Source organism: Desmodus rotundus, chromosome 13 (genome assembly GCF_022682495.2).
Source record: "Desmodus rotundus isolate HL8 chromosome 13, HLdesRot8A.1, whole genome shotgun sequence".
NCBI classification, from domain to species: Eukaryota; Metazoa; Chordata; class Mammalia; order Chiroptera; family Phyllostomidae; genus Desmodus; species Desmodus rotundus.
In genome coordinates, this window is record NC_071399.1 from 12,212,877 (window position 1) to 12,228,259 (window position 15,383).

General features: G+C 45.0%; 1 protein-coding gene across 2 annotated transcripts in view; it reads left to right on the plus strand.

Annotated features, from left to right (window-relative positions):
• The window catches only part of MTMR7 (myotubularin related protein 7), a 77,595-nt gene that overhangs the window by 42,116 nt on the left and 20,096 nt on the right, over positions 1 to 15,383 (plus strand). For both annotated transcript variants that reach the window (XM_024562735.3, XM_045197168.2), the window contains 2 exons: positions 658 to 792; positions 9,980 to 10,112. In XM_024562735.3, coding sequence (XP_024418503.2) covers positions 658 to 792; positions 9,980 to 10,112 — 268 coding nt within the window. The remainder of the gene's footprint in view (positions 1 to 657; positions 793 to 9,979; positions 10,113 to 15,383) is intronic.

Genomic DNA, 15,383 nt, shown 5'->3' on the forward strand with positions numbered 1-15,383 from the left:
ATTTTTTAGCTGTGAGGTCGTATCTATACTTGCCTATTAATAACCAGGGCAAACGTTCATATTACTGTATGTAGTATCTAACGACACCATATACTCGTAGAATTGCAGAACAGGGAAGTGGCAGGACAGACAGCAGGCTGAGTCGGAGGAACCCCCTGCTTCTCACGCCCTTGGGTCAGCCGAGGTCGTGCCTGCCATCCTTTGGTGCCAAAGCCGCGGCGGCCCAGGCTTCCAGCATAGTCAGAAGTCCCTCGTTTAGTATTAGAACAGGTTTGGGGTATTTGTGATGTTTGTAAGTGGCCTAGTAAGAAATGATGGAAAGCACTTAAGAATACTTTGTACTCATCTTGCCATTAGTAGTTGGCTATACATTTTAGGAACAGAGGTATTTATTTTACGTTTCTCCCCTCAGCAGGAAAATGAATCGACACCAGTGGAAAGGAAAGCAGGCTATTTAAATGGCTTTAAATATCCTAATATGGGTCCGATCCAAAGATTCTGATTTCTTACACAGAAACAATTTGCATTGCCTGCCCGTGCAAAGAGGGCGCACAGGCACCAACGGGCTCCCTGTTGTGCGGCCAGCCTAGCGGGTCCCACTAGGTCTGGGTGCACAGTTGTCTGACGCTGCCGTGTCGCCACGGCCTCTCCCCACAGGCCTCCATCTGCCGGAGCAGCCAGCCCCTGTCCGGCTTCAGTGCCCGGTGCCTGGAAGACGAGCAGATGCTCCAGGCCGTCAGGAAAGCCAATCCAGGAAGCGACTTCCTTTACGTCGTTGACACCCGGCCTAAAGTAAGTGTCGCCATTGTCACGCAGGGCTTTGCAGCTCCGAGTCAGGAGTCTGGACCAGGGGAGAGGGCTGGGACTGCCATCAGCGCTGGGGTTGCTTCGTCTGCGGAGGGGCTCTTGCGCTTTGCACAGTCAGCACCTGGCCGCTCTGCAGGGCTGCTGCCTGGGCGACCGGAGCTCCAGGTGCTTCTGATGTTCCCCGGCTCCCAGCGTCATGCTGGGGACACAGTGCACAACAGCAGGTGTGTGTCATTTAGTTCTAGAGATGGCTCTCCAAAATCCACCACATTACTTTTGGGTGTGTTTCTAAAATGACTTTTCTCCGACAATAGGAAATTTACTGCGGACCTCCTGCGGTTCGGTTTTGGTGCGGTGTTCAGCTATACGATGGTGAATTCAACTTGCAAATGATCTTTTATCTATGAAAGATTTACAAAATGTAATGTTAGGTTAGGAAAAGCCACTAAATAATATGTATACTATTGTGTTTATGTAAAAAGGAAACAAAGACAAATCTACAGATATGTAAAAATTTCTATTGAAGTAGAAAAACATCCAGAAGGATAAACACCAACCTATTAAAATTTCACACAGAAGGGAGGATTTGGGGAGATAGAGAACTTTCTATTTGTCTCTCGTTTGAATATATTATTTCGTAATTATGCAGGTATTCATATTTCAATTTTATCGTTTAATAAAACAACGAACAGGAAATAACAGATCTGGTCCTCAAGGGGTGAGCCAAACCCCCCACACTTACCTCCTGCTCAGCTTTATATGTTAGCCCTAGTTAGCGTTAGGCCCAGTGCAATTTCCTATTTCACTCCCTAGACCCGTATTTTTTAAGCCAATCAATAATGGAGTCCTCAGAGGGGTCTGCCATGAATATGTGGAAACAAGAGTCACCTACAAGTGCACGCAATGAACACACAGATCTAAATGGCCTTTAAGCAGCATATTTGGCATTGTAATTTCTTGCCAACAGTGAAAGTACACGTGGACCTGTGACTGATGAGAGAGAGACACATGCAGCTGTGTCTCTCCGGACAGGTGTGGGACGGTGTCCACCATGTACTGTTGAGCAACAAGAGTGAGAAACGGGAGAACATGTGTAATGTAATCCCACTTATGTAATAATTATATTAGGAAAACTATGCACTAAAAAAAATTGAGGGTATATATACTAAACTTTTAATAGTGGTTTTTCCCATGGGGTGAGGGGAGGATTGTAAGAAACTTTTACTTTATGAACTGTAGGTGGAACAAGTTTGTCATAAACAGGTTAAAAGAGCACAAGGACCTTCAATGTTAAACCCAGTTACCCGTGACGCAGCAATTCCAGTCCTGACTCGAGAGAAACGAAAACCTATGCCCACACAAAATCGTGTATGTGAATACGCAGCCATCGTTAACGATGGCCCCAACGCAGAAACGATCAAATGGTCATCAACTGCGAATAGGTTCATGAAAGGTGGTCTATCCATTCAATGGAATATTATGTGGCCATAAAAAAGGCAGATGTACTGAAACATGCTACAAAGTGGACGAACCTTGAAAGAAGTTATCCTAAGTGAAAGAAGTCAGCCACAGGGGGCACATTGTATGATTCCATTTATATGCAGCTTTCAGAACAGACAAATCTGAGTGACAGAAGGCAGATTGGTGGTTTCCCAGGCCTGGGCGGAGCACAGGATGAAACTGGGGGTGACAGCTCAAGGGTAGAGTGCTTCTTTTTGGGGTGATTAAAATGTTCTAAAAGGAGACTGTGGGGATGGTCGCACAACTCTGTGAATATACCAAACACCAGTGAGTTGTGCACTAAGTGGATGAGTTGTCTGTGGTGTGAATTACATGTCAGTGAAGCTATTTTATAAACGAATGTAAGGGTGTAAGACATATTAGAACAGGATAGAGGAAATGTGACCGACAGCCCAACATTTAAAAGTATACACTGAAATTAATACAGGTAATTCCAGACAGAGTCCGTACTCATGGACACCATGAGAAGTTGTGAGAGCTGCATCGTGTCCACTGTGTAGACACTCAGACCCTGGCCCTGGCGATTCTCATGGCTTCCTTGAGTCTCATGTCACCAAGTGTTGTGACTCATGGTCTGGATCACTTAATTTGATGTTTTCCTGGTGTAAATCAGTGCCTTGCGCATACCCGTGGCCTCAGAACAGTTCCCTCCACTTCTGGTGGGAGTGCGGCGGTGGGATAGGTGTGGGTGGAGCTGTGAGGATGATCGAGGATAAAAGGTGTTGCAGCAAGACCACGTTCCAGCAGGTTATATGGAAATTGTTCCTTCTTTTCAGATAGATTCTCAAAGCATGACGTACAGGTACAAGCTTCAGACAGGAACAAAACAGGTTCTCTGCTTGAAGATTTTCACCCCAGGAGGCCAGAAACTCTGAATTTCACTGTTCTCTTTCACCATGTGCTTCTCTTCCTGGCTCATTATGCTCTAACTACTGTCCTCTCATCTTGACCGCTTTCCCTCCTCTTCACTGTATTCTTGGTGAAAGTCAAGTGCAGCTCTTCTGAGAGACCTCACGGATGCCTGGTGCTTAGATGCTCATACTGAAGACAAGCTAAGGAAAGAAACGGAAGGAAAGGCAAGGGCTTCACTGAGTTGGCATGCCCTCCTCCTCTGTTGTTTTCCCAGATTTAAATGAAAGTAAACAGATTCGCCTACTAATTTAAGGGCCGGTGAGCCAAGTGTGTACCATGTTATGTAAACCTTCTGGGAAATGTGGCAGCTGTTGAGCCAGGCATATGCCAGATTTAAAATAAATTAATCCAGAGGATAAGATGGGAATGGTATATTTAGCACTAAGTGTGTTTACTCTCAACGATAAGACATTGCATGCTGATCCATTAAAGAAAATTGGTGTCTCATACAAGTCTGCCCGCCTCATGTTTACCCGGAATATACATGCACACTTCACATGAGTTTGAAACTGTTTGCTGAGAGCTTTCATACTTTGAAAGATCCTGTCTGCTGATCTTTGCTCCGGGGTGCCCTCGGCTTCCTCGGTAGCCCAGAGACTGGGTCCATGTTTGTGACAGGTGGTAAGCAGGGAAATGGGATACTGCCCAGGTCTGCTCGCCATTTTCATTAAAAAGAGAAAGGGTTAGGAGACAACTGAAGGCCATTCTTGTCCTCTGAGCCAGGCTCACCCCAGGTACTGTCTTGTTCAGATGAAAGGCTTCTGAAATGCCTGTTGGCATCAAAATCCTGGGGGGCAGGGTGGGCAAAGACAGCAGGACCCTCAGCAGGTATTGAATATCCATTCCACCAAATCGAACCCTTGAGGTCATATATCCCATGAGGATTTGGTGCATTGGGAAGATATGAAATGGTGTTGATGCCATGGTTGTGAATTGTAAAATGAGAGAGAATCACTTTATCTCAACTGTGATGGTGACTTTATCAGTAATTTGTTCTGGGACTTGGCTGAGCTTGTAAAAATGCCAGGCACGTTCTCATTTAATTCTTACAATACTCTTGCAAATTAGGAGTTGCTCTTATGGATAAGGTGTTAGATTTAGGAAGGTTCAATAATTCACCCAAGGTCACACCGTTCAAGGCAGAACCCAGGTCCAGATCCAGGCTTTGCTGACGTCAAAGCCGAGCTCCTTGTGTTTGAGCACGGTGCTGTCTGTTGACAAAATTCTCCCGGGAAGCCTTGTGTCCACTGTCAGCCTCTGAGCGCATACCCAGTGAAGCTGGAGACTCAGAGCTAAAGAACCAGCCAGAAGCTCATCCAAACTGAGGCCAAGGCCAGAGAACAAGGCCTCTGAACTGGGCTCTGATGCCAGTGCCTTGGGGGGAAGTGTGGAACTGTAAGGAGAAGGGGTGAGGTAAGGCGGGCTCCTGCCTCAGCTAATACTCAGCCTTTGGCCCTTGCCCCTTCAGGGACAGCTCTGTGGCTATGGCTTCTCATTTCACTATCTAAGCAGTTTTTCAGTTGTGTAGTAGGATGTCGCATTGGAAGAGTTCTCGTTTCTCTGGAATCAGTAATGAGGTGGTTTCTATCCAGTGATCGTGTGAGGGGGCATCTAGGAGAATCTGTTGCAAAGCTTGGGGTGCCCAAAGAGGAGAAGCTAGGACCCCAGTGGGGTGTGCGGCATGCTCGCTGATGGCCACCGTGGCATGAGCAGGGGGAGGGAATTGGAGAGAGACGTTGGTGTAACACTCAGCTCTCCTTCTAGTTGGCAGGACAGGATGGAGGGATTTCCTGGGGTCAGGTGGACCCTGAGGAAGGGAGGTGGGCATGGGCCATCTTGCTGGTACCCCTCCCCAGAGAGCTTGCCCAGGGGAGGCTTCCAGGTACACGTGACTGTGGGCTGTATGCGGGGGAGGGAAGCTGACTTGGAAGAGATCCAAGTCAGCATGGATCTCCCAAGTCAGTGACTGTCTACCCCCTACTCCCCAGGAGCCCCCGCACATGCATGCGGCCTCGGAGGCTTGGCATGTGGACTCTAACACCAGGGAGGGCAGGGACGGTCGGGGAGTGCTAACCAGAAAAGCAGCCACAGCCAATGGAGAGAGAATTGCAGTCTTGTCCAGCTTTATAAAAAGATAGATTTACCTCTTCTCTCATCACTCCTCTGTAATACCCCCTTTCCCAGGATACAGAGGCTGGCAGAAACAAGAAAAGGAGGGACCCCTCACCAGTCCAAACAGCCTGTAATGAGGGAAAGAGAATTTTGCAGCCTATGTGGGATTGGAATTTTAAATTGAACTGGGTCAGAATTTGCTACCTGAGTCAAATTTGAAAGCTATTCATTCTGCTTAAGATGTCCTTAGGGGGCGAGAACGGAGGGTTTTGACTAGCACAGTTATGGACAGTAATTGCAAGAAATAAAATCATATTTTCATGCTTACATTACAATGTAAGTTTCTTCCTTTCAGCCATTATGGAGGGAGGGAGGGAAAAGGACGGTCATCTGACACCCGGTGCTAGGATGTGGCCCAATCCTCCTGCTGCCAAGGGCAACTTCAGTCTCATCTCCCAACCACATAAAACCAGGTCCTGTTATTACTCAGGTGTAGAATGTACTCTGCTGAAATTTGAGACTCCAAGACTAAGAGAGCGCCCAGGCTGACCTTTAGCTGGATATCAAGAGGACTGCTGACTAAGTGTTTATGGTTTTGATATGTTTGATTGGTTTAGGGTTCGGGGAAGAATCTGACTCTATTTCTTACATTTTTAGACTGTTCGCCTCTCAAAGTCATTCTGTTATTCAGCTATTTATTTGGGGCTTAGCCAGTCAATGAGACTTCACGGAGTGCCTGTCCGGGGCCAGGTTGAGGACGTAAACAAGGCTGACAAGCTCCCTTGCATCCTTGACCCTGTTCCGGTGGGTCTTCAGTCTCATGGACATTAACTCGCTTAGAATCCTTCAGTTGCTCTCCAGGGCCACAGATACAGTCTAAAGGTGCTGAGCGGGCCTGTTTGTAGAGTCTCTGAATATTTCCCCGCTGCTCCCCTCGCTGTCACTGCTGTGTGTGCACCTCCCACCCACTGTCACTGGTTGGCTCACCGCCACCCACCCGCTCCTTTGACTTGGCCCCCACCTTCTCTCATCCCCACTGATCTGGATACCCTTCCCTTTCTCTCCGTCCTTCCAGATTCTCACAGTCCATCTCAGGTCCTCCTTCTTACATGAAACACTCCCCACCCCTATCCTGCCACCACCTGGCACACAGTAGGTCCTCATTAAGTGTTTGTTGAGGAATGAGGAGGGTCCTTTTGTTTCATTTACGAGCTTTTCTAAACGCAAAGGTGCTGAGATTATCAAACAGCAGAGTGATCTTCGGGTAGAAATAGGACACTTTTTACAAGTTCCACTTTTCATTTGTCTGTTGTGTTTCTTAAGCATAAACTGAAACTGTATGTGGTTATAACCATTGTATTATCTATCTGGGAATTTTTAGGAGTTGAAGTCAATAGCTATTCCTTTGGTTATGAAATGAAGTTCTCAGCCAAAGGGACAGGGTACCAAATTAGACCGACTAATGGTGTTTTGTTACATGAAGGATGCTTTACCGGAATATATACAGGGTCCTGCTGAAGGAAGGCCTGCTTGAGTGTGGTTGGTAGGGTAATAACACGGGTGCAATAATGTATAGTTTTAATTTGAACATTTCACCTAACGTGTCACGTGGTGTGCTTGAGTGTGATATTGTCACGTTACAGAATCACATGCTTAGGCTTTCGTAATAAAAAAGGGGCATTATTTGGGCTGGACCAATTACATAACATATAATTTATATATGATATAAGGAATACATAATATATAATTATATAATATGTAATGAATATATAATTTATTATATATATTAGGTCCAGCATAGCTTCTTGTATTTTTATTAATTTTAAAAGTGTATTTCCTGCTTTGAGGGCTCAGCTTTTGCTACATTACCATGTTAGGCCCTGTGCAATCTGTGGAAACCTTGAGACAGTCCACTTTGGATGGGAGGTTACATAGTGCCACCTTGTGTTCACTATGAGAAGTACCATTGACTTTCAAGAGGCCATCTTGTGTTTCTTGTGTTTTTGAAGAAGGCTACCAGTAAATTCTCCCAGTTATAACTCATCGACTATGTAAATATGTGAACAGACTCATAATTACAGATACTAATAATAATATTTTGGTTTTATTCATTGCACTGTTTAAAAAGTGTGTCTCTGCAGGTGAGTAGGCTTAACTTGAATTATTCAAGAGAGAGAGTAAGGCTGAGGTTCGTGTAGCAGGAGGATACTTACAATTATCCCAGTAATGATCCTATTTTATGCAGCTTGTTGTAAAGGAGAAGCCAACGGTTTTGAAAAATAATTATACAAAGCAGTAATATTTTATAATAGTAAATTTCTTAGCAATAATGTCTAAAGGTAATTGTAGAAAGTTTTTTCCCTTAAAGTATTGAAACATTTTAGAGCATGAACGTAAGTTGTCTTATTTTTTTAATTGAACATGATATTACAGTTCTCTTATTTTTCCCCTTTACCCCCCTCCACTCAATACCCCTCTTCCCTTAAGCAATATCCCCCCTTACTTCCTGTCCATGGGTCGTGTATAATAAGTTCTTTGGCTTCTCCATTGCCTATATGGTTCTTAATATCCCCCTGTCTATTTTGTACCTACCCAATTATGCTTCTAAATCCCTATCCCTTTTTTCCCCATTTTCCTCCTCCCCCCTCCCAGCTGATAACTCTCCAAATGGTATCCATATCTATGATTCTACTCCTTGAATGTAAGTTGTCTTAAAATAACATTATTTTAATTTTTTTCTTGATTAAGGTCAAACATTTGATTTTTTTTTATTTTTAGAGAGAGGGGAGGGAGGGAGAGAGAGAGGGAGAGAAACATCAATGTGTGGTTGCCTCTCGCACACCCCCTACTGGAGACCTGGCCCACAACCCAGGCATATGCCCTGATTGGGAATCGAACCGGCCATCCTTTGGTTCGCAGGCTGGCACTCCATCCACTGAGCCACACCAGCCTGGGAGAAAGGGGACAATCTTGTATAAACTGGAAAGAGTCCTGAGGGGTTAATGTGGCCCGGCTGACATCACATGAGCTGAATCATGGAGTGGGGCCCTTTGTGGCTCTTTGGTTAATGTTTCACTTCTGTTACTTATATTACGAACCTAGTGTATCTTCTTTGTAACAAGGAATCCAGGAGTCTCTAAAGTAGTACTGACAGTGTCCCCCATCACTTGCCGCCTCTCTTGTTCTTCTGTAACTTTTGCCAAATTGGTATAGGCTTCCAGATATTCTTACGGTGCTTAATCAAACATGCCTAAACATAAACACGTATCTGTGGGTTGCTTTGTTTTACAAAAAACAGGATAATTGTAGAATATTATTGTGTGGCTTAGTCTTTTCACTTAACATGTCATGGGCCAATTCAAAGTCTGTCTGTCTGTCTGTGTTAATAGATAGATGAGATAGATAATTTATATTGTCCTCAGTCCTGTTAGTAGTCAGGGCATGAATTTACAATAATTCATCCAGTCACTGCCCTATGGAGATATGCATAGGTTTTCAGCTTTTTACTGTTATAAAAATAATTTGCAATAAACATTCTTGGGCATCTATCTTTTATGTGTTGGTACTTTTAATTGAGTCAGATTGTCACAAGGAGAAATGGGTCAAATAATATGTATGTTTTTAACTCAGCTTTTTAAAGTTAGCTATTTGAAAACTATTTATTAATATCTTCTCAGTACTGCATTGAGGTACTCAAAGCAGATACTTTTTTCTGGTGGCCAATCCCTGGGGTCAATTCTCAACCTAGGACAGCCCCCTGACCTTTGTGGGCAGAGGAAGAGAATGGCCAGTGAATACTCTGTTCTAGATGGGATTACCCCCTCAGTCAAACAGCAAGAATCCCAGAAATCTGTGTACTTCTGAGCTAAAGCAAGACTTGTCCCCTTCTTGATTTTAGTTACACCAGACTAGGGCAAACAAAAGTCTGTATTTAATACATTTCCTCAAAATCCATTATCATTGCTCCCAGTTTGTGCTAGGAAATCCCCCTTCTCATATACAAAATTATGGTAATAAAAGCGATCACAGCCCTCTTAATAGGTCTCCAGACTGAAAAAAGGGGGCTGAAGGACATGCCTCTGGAGACCTGGCATCAGCATGCCCTCTCCTCACGGTATTCAGTGCTTCCTGCCCAAGGTTTAACTGCACGTCTGGGGGATTCTTGCAGGCGAATTAGAGGGACGCACCCGTTCCTTTCTGATGATGTGCTCAATGGCAGCATGGTCCTGGAAGGTGTAGTAATTTAACCTGCAGAGCTTCATAGTGACAGCTGTGCCTGCTGAGGCTCTTCTGCCAACCCACGGGCCACAACGTTTGGTATTGAACTGGGGCACGTTGGCTCGGTCACATTTTGTCACCTGTGTCAGGGAACTGTGACAGACATCTCCAAAGGGTTTGTCTGTAAAGTGATTCTTCCTGGCTCAGAAAATGTGCCCCATGTCAACAAATTTCTGTTACAGAATACCAGCTCAGCACGCGTGTCTGAAACTATGTAGCTCAGTACAGTGTTCCAGTGATGCAAAACGTTATATTTCTGCATACGATCTTGAATGTTTTTAGGGATAGCCATGAAGTGTTTTGGTCCTGAATACAATCGGTCACTGTTCTGTTTTGCCGACTGCTGCAGCTCAACGCCATGGCCAACCGTGCTGCCGGGAAAGGCTACGAGAATGAAGACAACTACTCCAACATCAAGTTCCAGTTTATCGGAATAGAGAACATCCACGTCATGAGGAACAGTCTGCAGAAAATGCTGGAAGGTATCCCACTTCCTGTGCACAGCATTAAAACTATGCCGTGAGAGGTTTGAATGCCAAAGTGGAATACGATAGTCTTTTGATGTCAAAATTGTGTTTTCACAATGATGCCATTTACACAGGTAGGATAAGTTGGGGAGAATGTCATATTGCAGTGACTCTTTAAACATTGGACAGCCTTTCTCTTATTTTTTGTGTCACTGTGACTTGGATAGAAGTCAGGTATTTTCCAGTGGTACTTACCATCTAAGAGAAAAGTGCACAGGGATATTTTTTTCTCCTTCCCAATATTAGCTTGATTCACGTAAAGCAACCCGACAGTTAAAGCAACAGCCCGCTGCTCTCGTAGGAACATGAGGTTCATAAACTGAATCCGAGTGGCTGAACGGCCACTAGAAGGGAGGGGGCTGGAGGTCCTGATCCTCATTCTAAACAGCAGCACCCCTATGGTGCTCCCCCAGCGGAACTGCCCCTCCACCACTCACCCCACAGCCACATGCACCCGAGACACACAGAAAAGGAAATGACAGTGATGGATTATGGAACAGAAAAGAATCATTTATGGGGCCGAACAAGCCATAAACTGATTAGCAGAAATTTTGCATTTCAAGCAAAGCCAGCTCGACTTACTCTTACTTGCTTGTGCTCTTTTTGATTGTAAAGGCCCAAGAAGGAGTCTGTTGCCACAGTCCACTGCTCCTGGTGCTCGTGGGAACCAGAACCAAAGAGAAAGAGGAGGATTTGTGTCTTGGGGACCTGCGGAGGCTGTAGAAGCTGTACTTGCACTTGGGGGAGAGGTGGCGCTGAGTGCCAGGGCGGCGGCTGTCTGAACAGGGCACGTGGGGTCGGTCTGGAACGAAGAGGGACAAAGAAAGTACTGAATGAGTTTTTTCCAGGACACACATTTGCTCCCAGTAACTCAGGTGGTTCTCTGTTTTACCAGAACAACAGGGTATAGTGAGCGCTCAGTGGTGGGGCTGGAGAGACTTTTGGAGGGGCACGGACAGGCCTAAGTTCCATCGTCTCTCCCAGATTCCTTGCATCATCTCAGTTACTGGGAAACTTCAGACCCTCAGTTCCCTTCCCTGGGGTTCTGTTACCTGCTGTAACGCTAGAGGGTTGGACCCATGATTTCCATGGGCCCTTCCCGCCAGCCGTGAATCTATAGTTTGATGCCCCTAGTTGCAAACACTTTAACGTTGAGCATTTGAATGGCTAGCAGAAATCTCTTCCTGCATCTGAAACATCACAGCCCCTGAGCCACCTGCATCTGACTCCCACAGGAAATTTGCCCCATGACAGATCACGGTGACAACGCCTGGGCATGATCATTTGTGCTTCTCAACTCTCTGGAGGTTGTCATAGGCAGTTCGGCTGTCCCTGTGCTTTAAGGTGTGAAAAACTTGACCTTGGTTGGTCCCGCCATTGAGAGGGTAGTCTCACTTTAGTGTGAAGAGTGTTCCTCATTGTCAGAATCATTGAGGCTGTGATTCTTTATATTTTCCATTTAGTCATTTCATAAGCTGACTTTGGAGAACTCACATTTTCTTCTCTGCAGAAAGTAGTTCCTAAGAGTGCTTCTAGCATATCACCTTGGCTTTCCTGTTTAAATTAGCATTTATTTGGTTTCTTATTAGGAACTGTCTCTCCTGCCCCTGTAAGTAGGGTCTGATTCTCTGCTTCTATGGGGCGTGCACGCTGACCGAGTTCCAGCGGCCGGTCTCGTCTCTCTTTCAGAAGGAACCGCGGTGCCGCATTGCGTTTCCAGCTCAGTGTCACTGCAGTGGGCAAGGACATCTCCCTGGATGCCTTTCAGGGGACTTGACGAATGTTTGACTACCTGTGTTTACCAAGTAAATTATAAACCACCGCACAGCCTCAGCTGATGAGGTGATGCAATCAGGCCCAGCTTCTGAGGCCTTTCTTCCTCGGAGAGCTGTCCTTGGCACCCAAAGCTTGCACTGCTGGTCCCTCGGCAGGAAGAGAAATGGTGCATTTCACTCAGGATTATTTTCTTCAACTTTTTTCCACCACTGTTATTGGTACTATCAGAATCGATTCTGAATAACAGAGAATAATTCTAGCTGCAAATAGCCCTGTCTGTGAGCAAGGGCTGCAGGCTATTTCATCATCTGGGACCAAGTGTGTGTCCTGTGGGAGTCCTTTCTAGAGCTGATTGAATTTGAAGTTGGACTTATAAGACCCAAACCACACTGTATGGTGGCATTGATACCTCCCAATGAAATAGTAAGGATGCCTTCCAGGTATGCAGAAAGTTTGTAATTTATTGAATACTTTCTGCAGTAGCCTCCTTTTGATCTTGTAGTTGGTTTTTCCCTTAAAATAAAATTAAAAAAAAAGATACCCTATACTTTTTTCTTTCTTTCTCAGAACAATCAATAGGAGATCTTAGAACGGGCTCTCTCCAAGGCTGAGAAAGTTATCATCACCAGATGTGGATAAAAGTCTCCTAGGGCGTCCTCAGTGTCAGGAGGAAATCACCAAGAGGAAGGGAGAGCTGTGTGTAGAATTACTTTCGCATCTCGCCTCGGGGATGTTGTGCTATCCTTAACGCCTCTTTGTAAATCTCTGTTTTCAAGGCAGGCAGGTGTTTACAGGAAAGATGTAAGGACTGTGGTATCGTCCTCCTTTTTCAGTCAACACGCTCCATCTTTGGGGGGTTGCCTAGACAACAGCACTTCGCCCCCGGCCCCGAGTTTCCTCCCTGGATTCTGCATGAACATCAGGTTAACGTTGCTGGCCGTTGTTGGCCATTGTGGCGCTCTCCGTAACTGACCACTTATGCGTTGACTTACTCATCGGACAAAACTTGAGCCATGGTATGTGCCAGGTGTGCCGGCATCTTCACTTAAATGGTTGTGTTGGATTTGCACAGCCATAGTGTGCAGTATGAGGTACCGTTTGCACTTCACACGTGGGAAACCGAGACTCAGCGAAGTTAGACAACTCAGTTTAAGATAACTTTTAAAAGAGGAAGCAGTAAGTTGAAGCAAATAAACATAGGGAAACATTTAAACTTGCTCTGGTCATTTAAAAAATGGAAATTAAAACTTGAAGGTACCATTTTTCACTTAGTTTTAAAAAGTATAATATCTAATACTGAAAAGAATGTGATAAAACTGGTACTTCAAATATATCTGATGTCATGAAATTGGCTTAAAGAAACATATTTTGTTTAGAGAAACATGGTATATTTTTACCAGATTATCACCCCAGAGGGACTGATCCAAAATATTGTTTTAAAAAAGAAAGACACAACATGCCTATTTTGATGGTAGTGTTTTATTTATAAGAGTAGAATTTTGGGAGCCACAGGAATGTCCAATAATAATAAACTGATGAGATAATTTTGCTCCATCTCTTCATAGAAAATTTAACATCCGTTAGACATTATAAATGTGAAGAATATATGTATATATTATAACACAGAACGTGTGATGTAAGTGAAAAGTTCAGGTTGAAATTGTACAAGTACTGTGATTTCCTATGTGGTAAGTCATATTTATGAAGAAAGACTAGAAGAGAAAGCCCAGAAAAGTAACGGAATTAGCATGGAAGAATGACTGGGTAATTTTCTCCTTTTCCCTTCTTTATTTATAAAATATTCTCTGTGGTTGGTATAATATGTAAAAAAAAAAACAAGCACATGTTGTCTCCCAGTCTCTGGGAGTCAGGCATGTCTCATGTGTACACACAGGAGCCCGGGCACCCTCTGCTCAGGGCCTCACCTGGCTGCCGTGAAGGTGTCGGCTGGGCTGCGATGTCATCCGGATTCTCGGATGGGGAAGCATCAGCTTCCAGGCCCGTTTGGGATGTTGGCAGAATTCAACTGAGGGCCCTGAGCTTTGGTGGCTGTCAGCTGGGGGCCACCCTTGAGGCCTGGAGGCTGTGGACTCCCATACGCTAGCTGCACATGGCAGGTTATTTCTGCCTCTCTCTGGTTACAGAGTCTGGTACGGGACACTGAGAAAACATTTTTACATCACATTTTTAAAAACACCTCCTTCCCAATGGGACATAACAAAGCGGACTCTGAGCCTAGTACTTTCCATTACGTTACAGTGATCCCCATAAACTTGTTGTTTGGGTATCGTACAGGTTCAGAAACAACCACCCTACGTGGTGAGGTTACAGTTATGGAGTGACTTAATGGTTGATCTGTCCTAATATTTTAAGACGTTTTTATAGTCTCATAACATTGTTTAATATTTTCAGATATATTTTTTCAATCTTCATTGCAATCACATTGTAGCTAGTCTTAATGTTCCCATTTTACAGATGAGGAAATTGAGGCGGAGGGGCTAAGAAACTCGTGCAAGCTCACAACAGCAAGTGGTAGAAGCAAGATTTTCACCGAATTAGTGTGAATCCAGACGCCACATTCTTTACTCTTGGGCTTGGTGAACTTGCTGGGCAGTGGCTGGGTGAAGGCACCTTGATCTAAGTGTCTGAATCTGTGTTTGGGTTCTTGCCTTGGTCTCCGCTTAAGCGTAAACAAATATCACTTCCCGTATTTGTAAACCAAGTTAAGCAATATATCAACTCTGTCCAACCCACCGACTTACTAAAAAGTTTCCTTGCAAACCATGAAGTGCTTTCCCATGTGAGATGCTTTATGCTTTCTCTTGGGAAGCAGTGCTGTTCTGTAAAATAAGCACTGAATAAAATGGATAAGTTCCTGGGTTGTACATTAATTCAGCCAAGCAAGTATTGGATGGGTCCTGGGCCTTTTTACGGGCAACTTTCCGTAATTCCTTTATACAAGAGATGTGGAGTAAAACGCACAATGTCCAAGACGTGGAAGTGCTCCCCTTGTGACGTGGTCGGCGTGCACTCAGCACAAGTTCATAAAAATTAATTAAGTACACCACGTGGCAGGCCTGGTGGGCGTTTCCTCAGCACCTGTTCTGCAGAGACACAATCCTCAGCCTGAAGGCAGATCAGAGAGGAATGGGCCCTGATCACAGGAACAAAGGCCCAGTGTCTGTTCAGCGACGTGGGCAGTCCCACAGTGAAGGGGGCAGGCAGATGCCCTGTCCTGGAGCCACTTTTGTCCTGTCCCCTGGAATTGTGGGCACTGGCCTTGGAGAAAGTTTGTGGCCCCAGCAGTCCTGTCTGATCTGTGCTTCCGTGTGAAGGGTCTGGGCCCTCACTATTCAGAACATTCACTGGATGTAGAATGGTGGCTGAAGGCAGAGAGCCGCAAGTCTGGCTCCTCTGTGGGGGTTGGTATGGCCGTCCAGCTCCTTGCTC